General features: G+C 46.7%; 2 protein-coding genes across 13 annotated transcripts in view; one reads left to right on the top strand and one right to left on the bottom strand.

Annotated features, from left to right (window-relative positions):
• Nucleotides 1-4,774: 4,774 nt before the first annotated feature.
• TCP11L1 (t-complex 11 like 1) overlaps nucleotides 4,775-22,005 on the top strand; it is a 54,477-nt gene continuing 37,246 nt past the window's right edge. For 5 of the 12 annotated variants that reach the window (XR_009866370.1, XM_062196341.1, XM_062196334.1 and 2 more), the window contains exons 1-2: nucleotides 4,775-4,863; nucleotides 8,422-8,608. Coding sequence is in view for 10 of the 12 variants with exons in the window: in XM_062196341.1 (XP_062052325.1) it covers nucleotides 8,446-8,608 (163 nt within the window). In the remaining 2 variants the exon portion in view is untranslated. Of the gene's footprint in view, nucleotides 4,864-5,151; nucleotides 5,229-5,256; nucleotides 5,310-5,376; nucleotides 5,408-5,463; nucleotides 5,582-8,271; nucleotides 8,320-8,421; nucleotides 8,609-22,005 lie in introns of those variants that run through there. The other 7 variants (XM_062196335.1, XM_062196336.1, XM_062196338.1 and 4 more) reach the window with 7 other exon arrangements.
• LOC133764839 (translation machinery-associated protein 7-like) lies at nucleotides 10,253-21,786 on the bottom strand. Its single transcript, XM_062198490.1, has 2 exons — nucleotides 21,583-21,786; nucleotides 10,253-10,296 (listed from the first exon to the last, which is right to left on the bottom strand). Exons 1-2 carry the CDS (start codon nucleotides 21,767-21,769, stop codon nucleotides 10,253-10,255), a joined length of 231 nt encoding a protein of 76 aa, XP_062054474.1. The 5' UTR covers nucleotides 21,770-21,786.

The raw sequence follows: 22,005 nt of genomic DNA, 5'->3' as shown, positions 1-22,005 counted from the left end.
CTGGGATTCCCAGCACTGACACAGGATGCTGGCATCGTAGATAGGTAACTTAACCTGCTGTGCTACAACATTGGCCCCCTGAATTTTCTTTTTTCTCTCTTAAAGAACTTACTCTACACCTATTATACCACATAGCGTGTTTAAACACTGGCATAGGGGTACAGACAAAAAGTTTATTAGAAACAACATATTATTACTTAGTCTTCAAATATTATTGTACTTCAATTTTCATAAGCTGACAAAGCATTCATAAAATCATCTGCAGACTAGTTCTAGCAGACAAATATCACTTTAAAAAATTATTTGAAAGATTTACAGAGGGAGAGTCAGATCTTCCATGTGCTGGTCACTTCCCAAATGGCCACAACAGCCAGCACTGTGCCAGGCTGAAACCAGGAACTTGGAGCTTCATCCAGTGGGTCAGGGGCCAAGTTTGGGCTATCTTGCACTCTCACTCATTAGCAGAGAACTGGATCAGAAGTGGAGCAGCCAGGACTTGGAACTGTTGCTGATCTGTGATACTGGCATCACAGGCAGTAGATCAACCTGCCATGCCATAATGCCAGCCCCAAAATGACATCTTTAAGTAGACGTGACTTCTAAATTGACTAGGTCTGTTTGCAATGATTTCTTGTATTAGTGGTAACAGTGCAGCTGGAGGCTGCTTGCGCCTTTGCATGTTGAGAACCATCAACAGGGGTGGAACTTGTGATTTTTGAGTCTACTGCTCTTGCTGCCCGCAGGGGTCAGGCCAGGCATCTCCCTGTGTTTGTGTACTGGTGATCCACTGAGTGTCAGGATTTCTTCCAATAGCTTTTTGTTTGTTTTTTAAAAAACATTTATTTAAAAGAATTAGAGATCTTCCACCAGCTGGTTAACTCCCCACAAACGGCTGCAACAGCAGAGGCTGGACCAGGCCAAAGCCAGACACCTGGCACTCCACCTGGGATTCACACATTGGTGGCGGGGGCCCAAGTATCTGGGCCATCCTCTGTTGCCTTCCCATGTATGTTACCAAGAACTGGATTGGAAGTAGAGTAGGCGGGACTTGAACTGGTGCTTATATGGGATGCTGGCATGGCAGGTTGTGGCTTAACGCACTGTGCTGTAACACTGACCCCTTCTGATAACTTTATGGAATGAATAAGAGTAACCTCAAAGAATGTGTGCATGGACTCTTCATCAACCCAGTAAGAATACAGGACTCTGAAGACCCCCACAGTGTTGTCCAGATTGTTCCTTGGCAGCACACTGAAGGCTTCATGCAGACTTCATCCGCCTAACACCGTGATGGACAGGCTTGCTGTGGGTCGCACCCTTAGGAAATGTGCGCTATGGACACCATAGGACATGGGTCCTACATACACATGCCTTGCTTGGCCTTGTGTCCCAGGTCCTACATACACATAACCTTGCTTGGCCTTGTGTCCCAGGTCCTACATACACATAACCTTGCTTGGCCTTGTGTCCCTGGTCCTACATACACATGCCTTGCTTGGCCTTGTGTCCCAGGTCCTACATACACATGGTTTGCTTGGCCTTGTGTCCCAGGTCCTACATACACATAACCTTGCTTGGCCGTGTGTCCCAGGTCCTACATACACATAACCTTGCTTGGCTTTGTGTCCCAGGTCCTACATACACATGCCTTGCTTGGCCTTGTGTCCCAGTCCGCTTGCTTTGCCAGGTGGGAGGGAGTCCTGTGGAGCACAGACAGCTGGCAGTACTGTTAGCAGTGGACCTTTAGGAGCAAGGGTGTCACATGGGACTGCTCCTTTCTCCTCAGCTCCTGGATGTACTTGTATGCACCCATCCTGGTGCCTGGCACACTGAATTTTAACTGTTTTAACAGACTATTATTGAGAAGTAGGGAAAGAAATTATGTATCCAAATACTTGCATATCAATGACCTTTTTTCTCAGCTATTACTGATGCTCACTAGCCTTTAAATGAAATTTAAGGACTAACATCTGTAATGTATATATGATACCAATTTACCTAATTAAACAGAATAACAGTTTTTTGACATAGGTAAGAAGGGAAAGTACCTCTCTTTACAATGAGACGAGAGAAGATAGTTCATGATTTAATTGTGTTAAGGGAGTTTTCAGAAATAAGCTGCTGAAACTGGCAAGACCAATTAAGTAGGCAGAGCAACTATGTGCTGTCTGATCTGCAATCCTGATTTTGCACATAATTGAGTAGCATAATTATTTGGCAACCAAAACTAATACCTTCAGGGGAAACCAGAACTAATTGGTTAGTTATATTCATGCCTCTAGAAGGCGCAACATTCTAATAGAACCGTTTCATGGAAAATATGCTAGTAGCATGACAGTTTACCTAACTTCATTAGAATAAAATTTTAAGAATTGCACATGTTTACTGCAGGCATCAGGAAGGTTTGAAACCAGGTCTAGTGCTACCCTGAATACCTTGAGTAGACTTCCTGGATCACTAGAACGGTCAATTACTGGCTGCTGTAGGCCCTCATTCATCTATGACACCTTCTTGGGGACCCATCCCTTGGGGACCCATACTTGTATATCTTATACCTGAGTGACTCTTGAGCCTTGCTACCACCCTAACAGTAGATAAGAATAGGTACCTGGTCCAAGGGCAGCCTCCCTGTAGGCTGCCAAGACTGCAAAATGAGCTTGGCCAATTGAATTCTGTATAGGTAAATCTAAAGTGGGAGGGCATAGCGAGTAAGAAAATCCAACCTTGGGCCAGCTGTGGCTTAGCAGGTAAAGCAACCACCTGCAGTGCCAGCACCACATATGGGTGCTGGTTCAAGTCCTGGCTGTTTCATTTCCGATCCAGCTCTCTGCTATGGCCTGGGAAAGCAGTAGAAGATGGCCCAAGTCCTTGGGCCCCTGCACCGCATAGGAGATCTGGAAGAAGCTCCTGGCTTTGGATCAGCCCAGCTCCAGCTGTTGAGGCCATCTGGGGAGTGAACCAGTGGATGGAAGACCTTTGTCTCTCCCTCTCTTTGTAACTCTGCCTCTCAAATAAATAATAAATCTCTTAAAAAAAAAAAAAAGCCTGCAGAGTAGAGGGAGGAGTGGAATAGACTATAGGGAGAAGCAGAGATGTGATGAGAGAGCTCCCTGTGCTCCAGGAAGGTAATAGGCTGGGAGCCGAGCCCCGGAGCAGCTGCGTCTTTCTCCTTCCAAGTCCAGCAGCCTTGCAGTGCACTCCCTTTCCCTTGAGTTTCCAGTCCCTGCAGCCAATGATGAAAGGAACATGTGTCAATGTATTTAAAGGAAACAGGTTCCAAACACCCAAAGCTTACAGGTTAATCATTCCAAATTAAATCAGTAGTTTTGGTATGGTCACAGCATCCTCTCCAAGAGAAACTTGGGTTTTATTAATCCATTGGTCCCAATGAGTGAAACCTGGTGATACTAATCCTTCAAGGGAAGTAGGGGACTCTTACTCTGAGAGGCATGGATGGAGCTGTAGCTGGGTTGCAGACTAGAACACCTGGTAAGGTTTTACGCCTTCTTGTGTGGCATCACCCCATCCCCACCCTGGATTTGGGATGGAGTTTCAGAACCACTGTCCCCCAGGTTCTAAGTTGTCGTCAGCATTAACAAACACTCATCTGGAGACTGTGCTGCGTAAGTCTGTACTCATTAGTGAGAACTGAGTGTCTTCTTTGAGGAGCTCAGCCGTTCCAGTTGAGCATCTTAAGGGTTCGGGGATTTTTCTCTCCTAAAGAGAATCTTCATCTGAGAATGTGTGTGTGTTTAAGGGGACATTCTTACATGCTAATTGATAAATGGCTTGAGGGTGCTGTATTGCACTCAACCATTAATACTTGAGGAATAACTACCTACACATCTATTTAGAAAGTAATAGTGTTTGCAAGCCCTAATTCTGCCCTTATCTGTTTTGCGCTAATTAATTAAGTGTAATGGGCTGTAGGTAGGAGACTTCATTTTAAGGCGTAATTACAAATGCACTGTTAGCAAGACTCACGTACCTTGCACTTTTTAAGAACGGGCACAGGGGCAAACTATCAGTGTAGTTTGGGAAAAGCCTGGTTTTCTCAGGGCAAAGTCCTCAACAGTCACAGCCCGGCTCGGGGGCCGAGGCTACCAAATGGGCTTCCCTGGTCCGGGTTCACCAGAACGCTGGTCCTTTCTGGAACGCTCTGCGCGCTCACCGCGTGGGAACTGTCCACACCCGGAGGAGCCCTTAGGCGACGCTAACCTGCGGCCTGAGGGCGTTTCAGAGCTGAAGTCTTACTCTTCCGACAGACAACGGGCAGCAGCTCAAAAAATGACTCAAAACCCAAACCAAGTCAGCCGCTGAGGCTTGACTGTCCGGGTGGTGGGCGCGTGTTTAACCACCCAAACCAAGGCACAGGAATACAGTTCAGGTAGCGACCGGGACGACGGAATATTTAAATTTCAAAGCCCAGACGGGGAAGGTTTGGATCACCATTGCTCCCGAAGAGCCTTTCCTTTTCCCGCCCTCTCTCCCTCGCGTCCCTCTCAGGTCGCCGGCTGCTGCCGCGCTGCCCGCCTTTCCGTACAGAACCATGGCGCCGCCCAGCTGCGAGCCGCCCGCCTTTCCGTACAAAAACATGGCGCTTCCCTGCGCGGAGCAGGCGCCGCCGCGATAAGTGCTGCCTCCCCGCTTCCCGACGCTCGGGAGCAGCCCCTCTGGCTGTTGCCCACTGGAAGCGGGCAGGGAGAACCGCCCGCAGCGCGGCGAGGGATGCGGCCTCTGAGGGGCCGAGGCTGAACCGCCCCTGCCCCCCGCGCATCGCTCCCGCCTCTGTGCCGCGGCGCCCGCCCCTCGCGCTGATTCGCGGCGGGAGAGGCAGCAGGGAGAACGGCGGCTCGGCGACAGGTGAGGGGAGCGGGCGCGGAGGCTGGCGGGGCCCGCACGGGAGGCGCGAGGGCGCAGCCACCGGCATTTGTTTGTGTTTTCCCCGTCGGGTCGGGCCCCGGCGATGCCCGGCGGGGGCGAGGAAGAGGCAGGGCCGCCGGGCGGGTGGAGCCCACCTCCAGAGGCCGCCCTCCGGGCACGCCCGGCTGCCCGCGGCCGGCCCGGCCACTCCCTCGCTGCCCAAACTGTTGTTTACAACGGAATCTGGAGGTGGGGGGAGCGGCACTGAGGGCCGCCGGAAGCGACTCCCCTTTCTCCGGCGGGGAGCCCCTCGGGTCCAGCGTGGGCCGGCGTGCGGCTCCCGCAGATGCCGGTCCTCCCCGCAGGTGCGAGGGTCCCGGCACCTCGGCTCCGTCTGTGGGCTTGTTCGGGGTTGCTGAGTGAATGAGCGAGCACGGTGTGAGCAGGTGAATGGTGCCTGTGGCCCCGGCATCTCGTTCGTTAGCATTTGCGGAGAGCCGTTGGGAGCCCGGCCCCACGTTTTCTCTCTCCCCATACCGAGGCGGTAGGTGGGCTGGCTCCATTTTACAGACGGGAGACCCCAAAGTGCGCGGCTCGCAGAGGGCCGGGGGTGGCCGTGGCCAGCGCCCAGCGCTCCCCAACGCAGTGGCATCCGGATGACACAGGGATTCGTCGCTGCAGCCAGACGAAGTGGGCATCTACCTGGGGGAGTTCACCTGTGCGTGTGCCGTAGGTGTGGGGAGTGTGGTTGGTCCTGGCTTGTTAGAAGCTAAAAAAGCCGGGTGAAGAGCTCTTACAGAGCTAAAAGGGACACGTTTGCCGTCGGGCCGTCTCCCACTTTTGTCACTTAGCCAGTGAAATGTCCCTCCCCCCTCCCCTACTTTTCTTAAATTGAGTGAAATCCGACTCCTTTCAAAGACCAGCTCAAATGTCATCTTTTCCGGGAAGATTTTCCCAACCTCCTTCCAGGCAGGATTAGTTTCTCCCTCCGCTATTCTTAAGAGCCCGTTGGCTCTTTCCCCATACCGAGGCGGTAGGTGGGCTGGCTCCATTTTACAGACGGGAGACCCCAAAGTGCGCGGCCCGCAGAGGGCCACCTTTAGTGCTTAAGTTTTATTATGGTTCCTTGTAAGCACGAATACCTCCCTTTTTGGACTGTATTTTCATCTTTCTAGTCCTAGTCAAATGAGCATATTTTGAATTGAATTGAAGGCAGTGATCATGCCGGATCCCTAGTAACGGGAGGTTTACCAGCGCAGGCGGGGTGGGGGATGGCGGTGAAAGTATCCCGGGCGGAGATAGGACTTGAATTTTAAAAGGGTGGGGTTAGTGTACTCAGCTGAGCTTTAGAGATCTAGAACTCTTGCCTTTCCCCTTCCCTGCGCACGAGAATTACTTCATCTGTTCTGGGCTGCTTCTCATCATGTGAGGAAGATAAAATTAGGAGTGTTTGTGTTTGTCCTTTCTTATGGAATATGCTGGTTACTGTTAGCCTTTGGCTCTTGGAGCATTTCCAAACCCTTAATAGGATTTTGAGCTGAGGAGATGGGTGTTGGAAGGTAAAGTGGTACTGGAAGGAGGGAATGCATTAAACTAACCTTCCTGTTAGTAATAAAGGCCTGAAAAATTTCAGTTCCAGTAACTTTGTTCTTTGAATGGAGATCCCTAAAATCTCAGATGATTGTATCAAGTGATTCCTTTCAAATGTGCAGAAGAGTCTGGCAGGCCTCCCTGGAGCAGTCAACGTTTCTTTTGATCCCTTGACTATCCTTCAGGTGTGTAATAGAGCCTAAGTAGTGTATATGGATGTGTTTTACGACCTTCAGGTGCTGCCAGTACAAATGTTAACTATTTTCAGTATTGTTAATGCAGAAACATTGTGTCTGTCTTCCTCCTTGATGAGAAACACCCTAGGAATAGAAAACCCTGGAAGGGGTGGGGGGTGGGCTGTGGCTTTGATGAAAGGATTTTGTGTAATTGAGAGCTTTATTGGGTGCAGTCTATTGAACTGCTGCTCTGGAACCCTGCAGACCAAATCAGAGTGCCTGGGATCAAGTACCACTTCTGCTTCTGATCCAGCTTCCTGCTGATGTACCTAGGAGAGGCAGCAGATGATGACCTAGGTGCTGGGTCCTGGCTTTGACCTGGTCCAGCGCTGGCTGTTGCATCTGGGAAGTGAAGCAGCAGATGGAAGATCCTCTCTAACCCCATCCCCACCCCACCCCTGCCTTTCCAATAAATCTTAAAAAAAAAAAAAAAAAAGCCATTGAATAACTGATCCAAACCTAAGTGTCAGGTGTCAATCCTATACCAATCACCTGAAAGAATGAAAACCCCCACCCAATCACAAGTATTTAAGTTACTTGCAACTTCTTTATTTGCCGTGTTTTCCTATTGTCTGGCAATGAGTTAATGAAAATATTTACCCCATACATTTCTCTTAAATGCTGCATAAGAGTCTACAGTCCTGCTGGCGCCGTGGCTCAACAGGCTAATCCTCCGCCTGTGGCGCCGGCACACCGGGTTCTAGTCCCGGTTGGGGCACCTGATTCTGTCCCGGTTGCCCCTCTTCCAGGCCAGCTCTCTGCTGTGGCCAGGGAGTGCAGTGGAGGATGGCCCAAGTGCTTGGGCCCTGCACCCCATGGGAGACCAGGAGAAGCACAGTGCGCCGGCCGCGCCGGCCACCGGAGGGTGAACTAACGGCAAAGGAAGACCTTTCTCTCTCTCTCTCTCACTATCCACTCTGCCTGTCAAAAAAAAAAAAAAAAAGTCTACAGTCCTGATTGTTATCACCAGCTACCTTATCCACATGATAGGGCCAGAAAATCAACTACAGCTCTGTGTATTCACTTGGAAGCCTGATTAAAAGCATTATTTCCAAGGAGTTTCCCTATCAGCGCTCAGGAACGGAAGTCAAAAACTTAAGATTGCATCTCTTCCCTTTTTTAAACTAAAAGCAAGCAGTTTATAGTGTTACCTTCTAATAATTTCAGGCCCTGGTTCTTGTGACATGGTACTTGGGCCTGGGTCAGAAATATCCCAACTTAACACTATGGGAGCTCCACAAATTTGATAAATCATGGGTGTCGCTTTTCAAGGGTCTGTTTAATCATTGAAGTGCAGTATTAAAGCTGAATAAGATCTTAGCAAGTCCATTTATTTTTTAAGATTTATTTATTTATTTGAAAGGCAGAGTTAGAGGCAAACAGCGAGGTCTTCCGTCTGCTGGTTCACTCCCCTGTTAGCCACAACGACTGGCACTGCACTGATCCAAAGCCAGGAGCCAGGATCTTCTTCTGGATCTCCCACGTGGGTGCAGGGGCCCAAGCACTTGGGCCATCTTCTGCTTTCCCAGGCCACAGCAGAGAGCTGGATGCGAAGTGGAGCAGCCAGGACTCGAACTGGTGCCTTTACCTGCTATGCCACAGTGACAGCCTCAGTCCATTTATTTTATAGGTGAGAAAACCGAAATCCGAAAAGATGAAGGATTTGTGCAGAATCACACTGCTAGTTGGCAACAGAGCTAGAACTCTTGGTTCATTGTTTTTTCTTTCCTAGGAAAGCATTCAATCCGAACTGAGAATGTCTGAAAACCTTGACAAGTCCAGTGTAAAAGAAGCAGGAAAATCAACATCGAGTGATCCTGAGCGAGGCCTTGCAGATGCTGTGGAACCTTCTGATGAAGCTGTGCAGGACAAAGCCAAGTCGGACTCCCCCAGCCCCCACAGGGTGCGCAGACCTCACTGTAAGCAAATTTGGCTTTGCTTAGAAGCAGCGTTGGCGTCACTTCTCAGATTACTTTTTCATTTTACTTTTTAACAGACTCAGTATGATTTATAGATACAAGTCTAAACATGATAAAACCGCCCTCCCTCCCTACCACCCACCTAACTTCTCTTTTTTTTTTTTTCCAGTTTTTGAGATAACTTATTTTAAACTTACATCACAGTAAAAAGACTTAGTGCTTCACTGAATAAGAAGTTTAACAAGTAAAAAGCAAAAAGACCCTTGTTTAGTGGGAATATGACAATGGCTATAAACAATAAAATTGGATAGAAAAATGACCATTTCACCAAATATAGTTTTTTGTCAATTATTCATTATTTCTTTCAATGAAATAGAACCAATGACAGTATAGCATCTGAATATATCTTGTGTGGTTACAAGATAATAATTAAGTTCATTTAAACTTTAAGCCATTTCCTCTCAACAGTTTATGCACAGGAATAATTTTATGCAGATTGAATGCAAATAATCAGGCTTTCTTATGCATGTGGCCTTGAGCTAGGGTTTAATACTACTTGTGCGGTAACATTGTCAATAATTAGCATTGCACTGTGGCACAGCAGGTTAAGCCACTGCTTGACACTGACATATATTGGAGTGCTGGTTTGTGTCCTGGCTGCTCCACTTCCCATCCAACTTCTGATGTGCCTTGGAAGGCAGTGGAAAATGACCCAAATACTTGGACCCCTGCCACCCATGTGGGAGACCCAGCTGAAGTTTCTGGCTCTTGGCTTGATCCTGGCCTAACCCTGGCCATTGTAGCCATCAGGGGAGTGAACCAACAGATGGATAATCTCTCTGTTGATCTGCTTTTCAAATCAATAAGTCTTTAAAAAAAAAAAAAAAAAAAAAGCAGTTGCTCAAATGGCAGCCTAGTTACTTGTGGTTTTTCAATTGCATGAGAAATTAAGATTTTAGAATAATGTCCAGAATGTTTGTGTCTCCAGTCTCAGTAACATTGTAATTTTTCTGAAGTGCTCTGAGAAACAAGAGGGTGGAGTATAAATTGCAGGTTTAATTAAGAGTGTTTGAAAAGGGGAAAGCTGATTCCAGCCAGGGTTGTGCTTGTGCAGGTTAAAACTAAAAAGTGAATGAGTTCACCACACCCTAACTTCACTGCCTGGGGGCCTGGTTCCCGTGAGATTGAGAGCATTCTGTTTGCTGCCTGTGTTTGGCGGAGTCATTTCAGATCCCTGGCAGGGAGCAAGTCTGGTAGACGAAAGGATGGCAGTTTCTGCGCATACTCCCAGCAGTGCCCGACTTATTCACGTCTTTTATTGAGAATGTTTTTTGAAGTGAGTCCAAAAATGAGAGTTTTAAGAGGGAGTGTCATAGTCTAAGAATGTCAGTGTTGATGCTGTCTTTTTAAAGTGTAGATGATCAGTAATTTTACATATTTGGCAGAAGTGCAAAGGTTTTGGGGTTTGAGGTGTGTTTCTTCCAGGATGATCAAAGCCCTTTCCAGCTAATTTATTAGTCAATATACTTTTACAGCAGACATTAATGGGTCCTATTTTATCGTGGCTTATTATCAGGTAGGTTTGATAAAATAATGGGTCACATTATCTCTAGGGAAACATGCTGGAAGCACATCATGCATTTATTAGGCCTTCTCGCCAATATACAAGAAATCGTCTGTTTTCCCACCTTTAAAACAAGGAAAATACGTCTGTCTCTTCAGGTGGTTTTGTTACCAGAGATGACCGAGACAGAGCTTCTTGTCCCCTCCTTAAAAGAATTTCAGAAGTGAGACACAGATTGGCAAAGTTTGCTGAAGAGTACACCAGACAGGCTGGAGGTGACTCAGCAAGATACTGAGTGCCCAGTCTGCATTTAGACTGGGGTTTGTAGGGGTATGGGATCCAATTCTTCGCTCCTTTTCTTCTTCCCCTTCCCTCTTCTGGAATATTGCTGCACAAAGGGTTTTTGGGACATGAAATTCCTCCTGAGGCTTTGTCAGACCGAATAGCCCCCTTGCTGCTAGGCCTGGGATGTTTCCGGGGGTGGGGCTGGGACCCCCCCCCCCCCCCCAAGGTTATTGGACATGGGCAGTACTTCTGATGTGTACATACTGGGCTGCTTCCAAAGCATGCTTCTAAGGTTGCTATGTGCCTTTCCACATGAACTTCTTATCTTTGCCCTTAGCCCCTTTTCACACACACAGGCTAATATCTACCTTCCTACCTAACAGTTTTAAAAATTAAATGAATTCATGCAATATGCTCAGAGCAGTGCATTAGTTGTTATTACTCCTACTATTAACGTATGGCATCTGTTGCATCTCGTGGTGCCAGGATTGATTGTTCAAATGTGGGTGTGTATGGCTGACCTAGTAGTTTTATTCCCTTCTGTTTCTGATAAAAGAGGTCTTTTGGTTTAGGTGTTTAGTTGTTCTTTGCTTGATGGCCTTGCCTTTGGTGTCCTGTGCGTTGACAGCATGACTCCAAAATCGCGTCAACTCAGTACTTGTCTGTGTTGTCTGAAACTGTGTGTAGTTATGCTCTTAAGGCAGGAGTCCCTATTCCGGGGCCTGTGATCAAGTTTTAAGGGATCCCGAACTGCAAAAAAGTGCCTCAGCATTTGTGTGTATATACTTTTTTTGGGGTGGGGGGGAAGATAGTAACTTTGGAAGCTTTCTTTACATTTTCATGAACGTCTGCTGTGGTCTAAGTGTGTTTTGACCCTAAGGGTTTTCATGTGCGGAAGCCTTGGCATCCTCTATAGTGGTATTGAGGTGGTGGAACCTGTAAAAGGTGAAGCCTCGTGGAAGCCTAGGTCCTCCGATGCATTGCATTCGGATGGGATTAGCACTTTCGTGGGAACCCTGGTTAGTTCCCCTGAGCATGGGTTATAAAAGAGCAAGTCTGGCTGCAGAATCCATCTCTGGCTTCCTGTCTCATCATTTGATCTCTTTTATGCCTACTCTTGCCAGTGTGATGCCATCTGCTGAGAGGCCCTCATTAGAGCAGAGCGGATTCTGGCCCCGTGCTCTTGAATCTCCAAAACTGTGTACTGAATAAAAATATTTTCTTTGTAAAATAGCCAGCCTCGGGTATTTTGTTTTAGCAATGCAAACAGACTAATAAAAGGCCCATATCAAAGAAATGTTTTAAAATCAATGCCTTCAGATGTTTCTTTTGGCTTCTTTGCCCTTCCTCTTTGTAGTAAGAGGTGGTTACAGGGCTATGAACCCAAAAGGTAAAGCTAAGATCTGTCTTTGTTTCAGGACCAAGAAGGAAGCATCATTGCTCACAAAGAACATAAATGAAAATTTACAAGATATAAGCAAGTGCCGATGCTACGGCTCAATAGGCTAATCCTGCGGCGCCAGCACACCGGGTTCTAGTCCTGGTCGGGGCGCCGAATTCTGTCCCGGTTGCCCTTCTTCCTGTCCAGCTCTCTGCTATGGCCAGGGAGTGCAGTGGAGGATGGCCCAAGTCCTTGGGCCCTGCACCCGCATGGGAGACCAGGAGAAGCACCTGGCTCCTGGCTTCGGATCAGCGCAATGCGCTGGCTGCAGCGCGCTGGCTGCGGCGGCCATTGGAGGGTGAACCAATGGCAAAGGAAGACCTTTCTCTCTGTCTCTCTCACTGTCCACTCTGTCCAAAAAAATATATATATATATATATATATATATATAAAAACAAGTATATGTGAAGCTGATAAATTTAAAATATTTTTTAAAACAAATTCTATAAAATTAAAATACAGAGGCCAGCACTGTGGTGTATCAGGTAAAGCCGCTGCCTGCAGTGCCATCATCCCATAGGGGTCCCTGCACCCACATAGGAAACCTGGAAGAAGCTCCTGGCTTCAAATTGACCCAGCTCCAGCTGTTGTGGCCATTTGGGGAATGAACCAGCAGATGGAAGTGCTCACTCTCTCCCTCTCATTAACTCTGCCTTTCAAATAATAAATCTTAAAAAAAAACTTATAAATGGCAAAACAGATGACATTTTCTTTTTCTTTTTTTCAAAGATTTATTTTATTTATTTGAAAGAGTTAGAGAGGTAGAGCCACAGAGGGTCTTCCATTCCGTTGGTTCACTCCCCAGATGGCTGCAACGGCCAGAGCTGCACCAATCCGAAGCCAGGAGCCAGGAGCTTCTTCCAGGTCTCCCATGCGGGTGCAGGGGCCCAAGAACCTGGGCCATCTTCTGTTATCCCAGGCCATAGCAGAGAGCTGGATGGGAGGAGAAGCAGCCAGGACTAGAACCGACGCCCATATTGGGTGCTGGCGCTTCAGGCCAGGGCTTTAACCCACTGCGCCACAGCACTAGCCCCAGGACCATCTTCTACTGCATTCCCAGGCCATAGCAGAGAGCTGGATCAGAAGAAGAGCAGCTGGGACTAGAACTGGTGCCCATATGGGATGCCAGGGCTTTAACCCGCTGCGCCACAGTGCTCCCCAACATTTGCTTATAAATTATAACAGTAATATTTAAAAAAAAGATTTATTTATCTTAAAGGCAGAGTTAGAGAAAGAAACAGAGTGAGATTTTTCCATTCACTGGTTCACTTCCCAAATGGCCACAATGGCTAGGGCTGGGCCAGTCTGAAACCAGGAGCCTTGGAACTCCATCTGGGTGTCTCATGTGGGTGGCAGGGGCCCAAACACTTTGCCCATCTTCTGCCTATCCAGTCATATTAGCAGGGCAGTGGATAGGGAATGGGGCAGTCAACTGACGCTCTCAGGGAATGCTGGCATCTCCAGGCTGTGGCTTAACCTGTACCACAATGCCAGCCCCATAACACTAATATTTTAAAGGTAGAATTGCTATTGGTAACTGGTAGAGAATCTTGGAAAATGGTTGGCTTAAAGAATTGGTTGGAACTAGTCCGAGGTGGTGATTTGATTCTAAAAGACGATCTGTTCTTTAAACAGAGATCGTTAGAATAAGGATCAGTAAACTGCAAGATCCTCTACTTCCATAAGCTTTCATTCTCTCCTCACAAAGCATCTTCTGTTTTGGTATTGAATCAGCTAGTTGATGATCAAAGATGCCATAGTCAGTTGTTAATTCTAGTTAATAGTTCCCATTCAGTGCAGTTGGCCCTCCAGTTCCATGGATTCCATGTCCATGGATTCAACCAACTACAAACTGAAAATATTGAAAAATAAATTGTGATTGCATTGAATATGCACAGACTTTTCTCTTGCCATTATTTCTTGAACAATAAATATTTGCATATAATTTGCATTACATTAGGTATTGTAAGTAATCTAGAGAAGATTAAAGTATCCAAGGGGATGTGCGTAGTCTACATGAAAATATTACACCAGAGCATCTATGGGAATTGGTATTTGAGAGGGGTCCTAGAATCAATCCCCAATGGATCCTGAGAGCTGACTGTATTTTGGATTATTAAATAAGACTGAGTTTAATCAGTTTAGTCTTAATTTATTAAACTATATCATAGTTTAAATAGTAGGTTCCAGTATACTAATTGTAAACTCTAATTTACTGATTAACGTGAAGTTTAATTAATGAGTTCAGTTTTTTTTTTTTAAAGACTTATTTATTTGAAAGTCAGAGTTACATAGAAAGAGGAAGAGACAGAGAACCACTCCACTGGTTCACTCCCCAAGTGTCTGCAATGGCTGGGGCTGGGCCAGGCTGAAGCCAGGAGCCCAGAGTTTATTCCAGATCTTTCACATGGGTACAGAGTCCCAAGCACTTAGGCCACCTTTCGATGCTTTCCCAGGCACATTAGCAGGGAGCTGGATTTGAAATGAAGCAGCTAGGACATGAGCTAGTGCCCATATGGGATCCTGGTGTCTCAGGCACCAGCTTTACCCACCACACCACAATGCTGCCTCCCAGTCATCCTTAAATAAATGTGTGACCTCGAGCTCCTATATTTTTTATTTTTATTTTTTTAAGTTTTATTTATTTGAAAGGCTATGTTACACAAAGATGGAGAGACAGAGAGGGTTCTTCCATCTAGTGGTTCACTCTCCAAATGGCTGCAACAGCTAGGGTTGGGCCAGGCTGAAGCCAAGAGCCTGGAACTCCATCTGGGTTTCCTACATGAGTACAGGGGCCCAGAGACTCGGATCATCTGCTGCTGCTTTCCCGGGCACATTAACAGAGAGCTCTATTGGAAGTAGAGCATTCAGGACTCAAATCAATGCCCATATGGGATGCTGGCATCACAGGAAACAGCCTAACCAGATATGCCACAACACCATCCCCAATTTCCTGTATTTTTTAAGTTCATGAACAGACTGAATTTTGGTGTCTCCACAATCACACAAATTTTTATTGAGTGCAAACTATGTATCAGGGATTGAGTAGTGAACCAGGCACAGGTAGTTTCTTCTTGGAGTCTGCAGTCTAATGAAGGAAACACATTTTTTTTTTGTTGACAGAGTGGACAGTGAGAGAGACATAGAAAGGTCTTCCTTTTTCCCTTGGTTCACCCCCCCCCCCCAGTGGCCGCTGCAGCCAGCGCACCACACTGATCCGAAGCCAGGAGCCAGGTGCTTCTTCTGGTCTCCCATGCGGGTGCAGGGCCCAAGCACTTGGGCCATCCTCCACTGCACTCCCTGGCCACAGCAGAGAGCTGGACAGGAATCGGAACAACTGGGACAGAATCCGGCACCCCGACTGGGACTAGAACCCGGTGTGCCGGCACCGCAGGTGGAGGATTAGCCTATTGAGCCAAGGCGCTAGCCGAAGGAAACAAATTAACAAGATTAACAAGCAGTTTCCATCCAGTGTCTTATATTCCATGGATCACCTTTTTTTTTTTTTTTTTTTACAGGCAGGGTTAGAGAGAAAGGTCTTCCTTCTGTTGGTTCACTCCCCAAATGGCCGCTACAGCTGGCATGCTGCGCTGATCCGAAGCCAGGAGCCAGGTGCTTCTCCCTGGTCTCCCATGTGGGTACAGGGGCCCAAGCGCTTGGGCCATCCTATACTACTATCCTAGGCCACAGCAGAGAGCTGGACTGGAAGAGGAGCAACCGGGACAGAACCGGCGCTCCACTCGGCACTAGAACCCGGGGACTTTTGCCCTTGCTTTCCTGTACACTCTATAGAGGCTGTACAGGTCATGGTTGCCATTTGCCCTCCATAAATGCTCATCCACTTAGGTGAGTAGAAGCATCTTTTTAGAGTGTATAGACTTCTCAGATCCCAGGACACTTTAGAAAAGAAAGCCCGCGCCTTGGCTCACTTGGTTAATCCTCCGCCTGTGGCGCTGGCATCCCATATGGGTGCCGGTTCTAGTCCTGGTTGCTCCTCTTCTGATCCAGCTCTCTGCTGTGGCCTAGGATAGTAGTATATGATGGCCCAAGTGCTTGGGCCCCTGTGCCCGCATGGGAGACCAGGGAGAAGCACCTAGCTCCTGGCTTCGGATCGGCGCAGCGCTGGCCATAGTGGCTATTTGGGGAGTGAACCAACGGAAGGAAGACCTTTCTCTGTCTCTGTCTCTCTCTCTCTCTCTCTCTCTCTGTAACTCTGTCAAAATTAGAAAAAAAAGAGTACCATCACTTATTTCATTTTGGATTCTGTCTGCCAGCCTCCTAAAGGCCAGATTTAATTTACCTTGGATTTCAGTTTTTCTAACAGGACATCAGTGCACAATGTAACAGAATTTAGCAATAGCTTTAGCTTTATGCAGCTTGATAAAATAAACTCCCAGATAAGATATATGTAACCATATTACTCTTCATGGCTCGTATTACTGCTCAGGTTCTCTTTACAAGGGGAGGTGAAAGGCCGGCACCGCAGCTCAATAGGCTAATCCTTCGCCTGCGGTGCCGGCACATCGGGTTCTAGTCCCAGTCGGGGCGCCGGATTCTGTCCCAGTTGCCCCTCTTCCAGTCCAGCTCTCTGCTATGGCCCGGGAGTGCAGAGGAGGATGGCCCAAGTGCTTGGGCCCTGCACCCGCATGGGAGACCAGGAGTGGCTGCGCCAGCCGCAGCACACTGGCCGCAGCGGCCATTGTGGGGTGAACCAATGGCAAAAGGAAGACCTTTCTCTCCGTCTCTCTCTCTCTCTCACTGTCCACTCTGCCTGTCAAAAAAAAAAAAAAAAAAAAAAGTGGAGGTGAAGCCATGTTGTCCACCAAATTGCTTTATAACTTCTCACTTGTGAAATTGATGTTTGAGAACTCTCAATACAAAACCCCATAGTTCTGTAATTTGTATTTGACTGATTCCTCTGTGTGTAGATCCGTAATGTATCCTGATTATGTCTTAGAATTGTAGCTTTTATCTTGCTTGTTCAGATACGCTCCGAAAGTAAGTCTGATTTTAAGTAGTCTAACTTGGACAGCTCCTAGAAGCTTTCTTCTGATTGTCAGATGTTCTCAGCACTTGATATAAGTAAGCTGTTTTGTCCCACATGTGCTCAAAACACAGAGAAGACACCTACCTAGAGTTTAGAGGATTCTTATCTTTTATAGAAATCTTTTAGACCATTATCTTCTTTATGCATATTGAGAAACAGTGGCCCTGAAAAATTTATGTCTTGTTCAAGATCATATTCAGTCTAAATCAAAAGCTGCACTACTCAAATGCCCAAAATTGTTGAAAACAGTTTCTCATAAATTTAAGGTAGCACTTTGTTTTTGTTTTTGAAAAGCTAAGGTTGAAAACAACTTGGGGATGGCTGTTTGGAGCAGAGTTAAGATACTACTCAGGACACTCCCATCCCATATTAGAATGCCTGATCAAATTCTATCTCTGCTTCCTACTAATATGCACCCTGGGAAGTATCAGGTGATGGCTCAAGTATTTGGGTCCCTACACCCACTGAGTTCCTGGCTCCTGGTTGTTGCTGTCATTCGGGGAGGGAATTAGGATGGAAGATCTCTGTCTCTGCCTTTCAAATAAAATGAAAATAAATTTAAAAAATTTTAAAAAGCAAGCAAACTTGGAAGCCCTTCTAACATTTCTTTTAGGAGATAAGGACTTGACAGAGCTTAAGAATTTTTCAGGCGTGATGATACTCTCCATTAAAGTTCCATTTTGTGATAATTAGTAACAGAAAATATGAGCTTGCAGGAATTCAGTAACCTCTGTGTATGTGTATCAAATAATTTTTGAGTGCCTTCATTTTTGTCAGATTTACTGAATATTGATATAATTTATATAATGAAATTCATTAACTTCAAGAGTACAGTTTGATGACTTTAACAGACACACAGTTGTGTGATGACCACCAGTCACAAGCGGCTAGGAAACGTCTGTGGTCCCAGAAGTCCCCTTGTGCTCCTTGGCAGTGCGTCTTTTCCTTCACCCCTAGTCCCTGACAACTACTGTGGTGCTTTCTGTCACTGTAAACTTACCCTTTACATAAAATTTCATGTGAATTGGATCCTAGTGAATGTAGTGTTTTATATATGACTTCTTTCACTTAGGTTAACAGTTTTTCAGATTCATCCATGTTTTTGTAAATATCACTAGCTTATTCCTTTTTTTAATTGCTGACTTACTTTGGATGATTAGGCTAAAATTTGTTCATCTATTCTTCTAGAAGTGATTTATTTATTTATTTGAAAGTTAGAGTTAGAAAGAGAGACCTGCATCTGCTTGTTCACTCCCCAGATGGCTGAAATGGCTGGGGCTGGGCCAGGCTGAAGCCAGGAGCCAGGGACTTCATCCCAGTCTGTCCTGTGGGTGCAGAGGCTCATGGACTCGGGCCATCCACTGCTGCTTTCCTGGGCACATTAGCAGGGAGCTGAGTTGAAAGTGGAGCAACTAGAACAGAAACCAGCTGCCATATAGGATACTGGCATTACAGTCAATGGCCTTACCCACTATGCCACAACACTGCCCCCCGAGCATCTTTTATGAGCTTACTGGCCATTTATACATCTCCTTTGGAGAAATGTCTGAATCTTTTGCACCATTTTAATTTTTTTGTGCATCTTCTATTATTGAGTTCTAAAAATTCTCTATAGGGGCTGGCTTCATGGCACAATAAGTTAAGCTACCGCTTAAGACTCCTGCATCCCATATTGGAGTGCAGATTGGAGTTCCAGCTGCTCTGCGATTGGGCCATCCTCCAGTGGTTTCCCAGATGCATTAGTGGGGAGTGGGATTAAAAGTGGAGCAGCGGCTGGCACCGCAGCTCAATAGGCTAATCCTCCACCTGCGGCACTGGCACCCCGGGTTCTAGTCCCGGTCAGGGCGCTGGATTCTGTCCCAATTGCTCCTCTTCCAGGCCAGCTCTCTGCTGTGGCCCGGGAAGGCAGTGGAGGATGGCCCAAGTCCTTGGGCCCTGCACCCACATGGAGACCAGGAGGAAGTACCTGGCTCCTGGCTTTGGATCAGCGCAATGCAGCAGCCATTGAGGGGTCAACTAACGGAAAAAGGAAGACCTTTCTCTCTGTCTCTCTGTCCACTCTGCCTGTAAAAAAAAAAAGGGGGGGGGGGGAGGAGCAGCTGGGACACTAACCAGTGCCCGTATGGGATGCCAGAGCCACAGGCGGTGGCTTTATACTAAGGCGCTAACCCCATAAATAAGTATTCTTAAAGGTTTATTTATTTATAATTTAATTTGCTTAAGGAATACAACTTCATGCATTTAATATATACAGATTTGGGAAATGATGCTTCCCCCCCCCCCAATACTCCCACCCTTCTTCTTCCTCCTCCCCTTCCCATTGTTATTTTTTACAGAGATCAATTTTCAGTTAATGTTTATACTCATAAGATTAGCCCTACACCAAGTTTTGTAATTCTGGATACAAGTTCTTCATCAGCTATGTTTTGCATGTAATTTCTATTCTGTGGCATGCCTTTCCATTTTCTGAGTATAATCTTTCACAGAGTGAAAGTTTTACATTTTTATAAAATCCTATTTTATCTTTAGTAAACTTAGTTTTTTATATCTAAGAAATATGTGTTTAATCCAAGATCACAAAGACTTTTATCTGTATTTTCTTCTAGAAATCTTAGTCTTTTTGTTTATTTAAAAGATTTATTTATTTGAAAGGCAGAGAGAAAGGTCTTCCATCTGCTGGTTCACTCCTCAAATGGCTGCAATGGCTGGAGCTGGGCTGATCCGAAACCAGGAGCCAGGAGTTTTATCTGGGTCTACCATGTGGGTGTAGGGGCCCAAGGAGTTGGGCCATCTTCTACTGCTTTCCCAGGCCGTAGCAGAGAGCTGGATCAGAAGTGGAGCAGCCGGCACTTGAACCGTTGCCCACGTGGGTTGCTGGCACTACGGGCAGCGGCTTTACCCACTACACTACAGTGCTGGCCCCAGAAATATAGTCTTGACTCATATTTAGGCCTGTGATCCATTTTGAGATATTACTTATCTGCAAGGTAAGGGCCAGTGCTCACTCTTTCACATTTAGATATCTAATTATTATTGGCACTATGTGATTAAAGAAAAAAATCAAACTGCCCTAGCCTCATTGACCACACACTAAAGTACATATGTGTGTACTTTTTCCTGCTCTGTCAATTGCTCTATATATTTATCCTCATGCCAAAACCAGTCTTGGTTATTGTCCTTTTAAACAAATCTTGAAATCAGTTAGTGGGGCTGGCGCTGCGGCATAGCAGGTAAAGCCACTGCCTGCAGTGCCAGCATCCCATATGGGCACCAGTTCAAGTTCTGGCTGCTCCACTTCTGATCCAGCTCTCTGCTGTGGCCTGGGAAAGCAGTAGAAGATGGCCCAAGTGCTGCACCCACGTGGGAGACCTGCAAGAAGTTCCTGGCTCCTGGCTTCAGATAGGCGCAATTCCAACCATTGTGGCCACCTGGGGAATGAACCAGTGGATGGAAGAGTTTTCTCTCTCTGCCTCTGCCTCTTTGTAGCTCTGCCTTTCAAAAAAAGTAAATAAATAAATCTTTATCGAACAAAAAGAAATGTTAGTGTAAGTACTCTAATTTTATTATTTTTCAAAATGCTTTTATATTTCCACAGAATCAACTTGGCAATTTTTGTGGAAAAAAAAAAAAAAAAGCTTCATTTACTTGAAAGAGTTACAGGGAGGGAGGGAGGGAGGGACAGAGAGAAAGGTTTTCCAGCCACTGGTTCACTCCCCAAATGGCTACAATGGCCAGGGTGGGGCCAGGTCAAAGCCTGGAGTCAGGAGCTTCGTCTCAACCTCCCACATTAGTGGAGGGGCCCAAGCATTTGGGCCATCCTCTGCTGCTTTCCCAAGCACATTAGAAGGGAGCTGGATCAGAAATGGAGCAGCTGGGACTCAAACCGGTGCCCATGTGGGATGCCGGTGTCATAGGTGGCAGCTTAACCACTATGCCACAACGCTGGCCCCAGTTTGGCAATTTCAAGAGAAACATGCTGGGATTTTTTTTTTTCTTTAGATAATCACTTGGATTTTACTTTTCTTCTCTTTTAAAGTTTTTCATCTACTTGAAAGAGTGAGCGTCATCTACTGGTTAACTCTCCAAATGCTTTTTTTTTTCCCCCTTTTTTACAAAATTTTATTTGTAAATGTACAACAGGCTCCAAGGTAACACTTAACTCTTAATACTTCATTCTAACTACAGGTGGCATAAGATGTTATGGCCGGGAATCGAGATGTTTAGCTAGGAATGCAATCAAGGGCATCTCACTTCAGGCACAAGGAACAGCTTACTTTTTTGCCAGATTTATTTATTTTTTTTATTTTTTTTTTTTATTTAGACAGGCAGAGTGGATAGTGAGAGAGAGACAGAGAGAAAGGTCTTCCTTTTTGCCATTGGTTCACCCTCCAATGGCCGCTGCGGCCAGCGCATCTCACTGATCCGAAGCCAGGAGCCAGGTGCTTCTCCTGGTCTCCCATGCGGGTGCAGGGCCCAAGCACTTGGGCCATCCTCCACTGCCTTCCCGGGCCACAGCAGAGAGCTGGCCTGGAAGAGGGGCAACCGGGATAGAATCCGGCGCCCCCACGACCGGGACTAGAACCCGGTGTGCCGGCACCGCAAGGCGGAGGATCAGCCTGTTAAGCCACGGCGCCGGCCGCCAGATTTCTTAATTCCACCTGTGGCCAGGGGGCCCTTCCCTGCTGCCTTCGCTTTTAGCTCCTCGAGTTTCTTCTGCTCCTCTTTCTGTTTTTGCTTGAAAGCCTTATCTTCCTCATCCATCTCCTTGGCCTGCTTCTTGGGCTGTTTCAGGGGCTGCTTCTTGCCACCTTCCCGGCCAGACATGGCGCCTGCCGCCCCTTCCCCAGACCCTGCCTCCAAATGCTTTTAACAGCCAGGACTGGGCCAAGCTGAAGCCAAGAGCCTGGAACTCCATCTAGGTCTCCCACGTTAGGTTGCAGGACCCCAGCTCTTCAGCTATTATCTGCTGCCTCACAGGATATGTTAGCAGAAAGCTGGATCAGCTCAAACCAGCACTCCAGCATGGGATGCAGGGGTCCCAAGTTGTGACTTAACCCATT

Source organism: Lepus europaeus, chromosome 7, assembly GCF_033115175.1.
Source record: "Lepus europaeus isolate LE1 chromosome 7, mLepTim1.pri, whole genome shotgun sequence".
NCBI classification, from domain to species: domain Eukaryota; kingdom Metazoa; phylum Chordata; class Mammalia; order Lagomorpha; family Leporidae; genus Lepus; species Lepus europaeus.
This window is presented reverse-complemented; position numbering and strand designations above follow the sequence as displayed.

What these genes read in the sequence shown, in the direction of transcription:
- LOC133764839 (XM_062198490.1), bottom strand. Translation starts at nt 21,769, where the DNA reads ATGTCTGGCCGGGAAGGTGGCAAGAAGCAGCCCCTGAAACAGCCCAAG. An exon ending in TGGAATTAAGAAATCTGGCG is followed by an intron (nt 10,297 to 21,582) that starts GCCGGCGCCGTG and finishes CTTGTTTTAAAG; the next exon opens with GTGGGAAAACAGACGATTTC.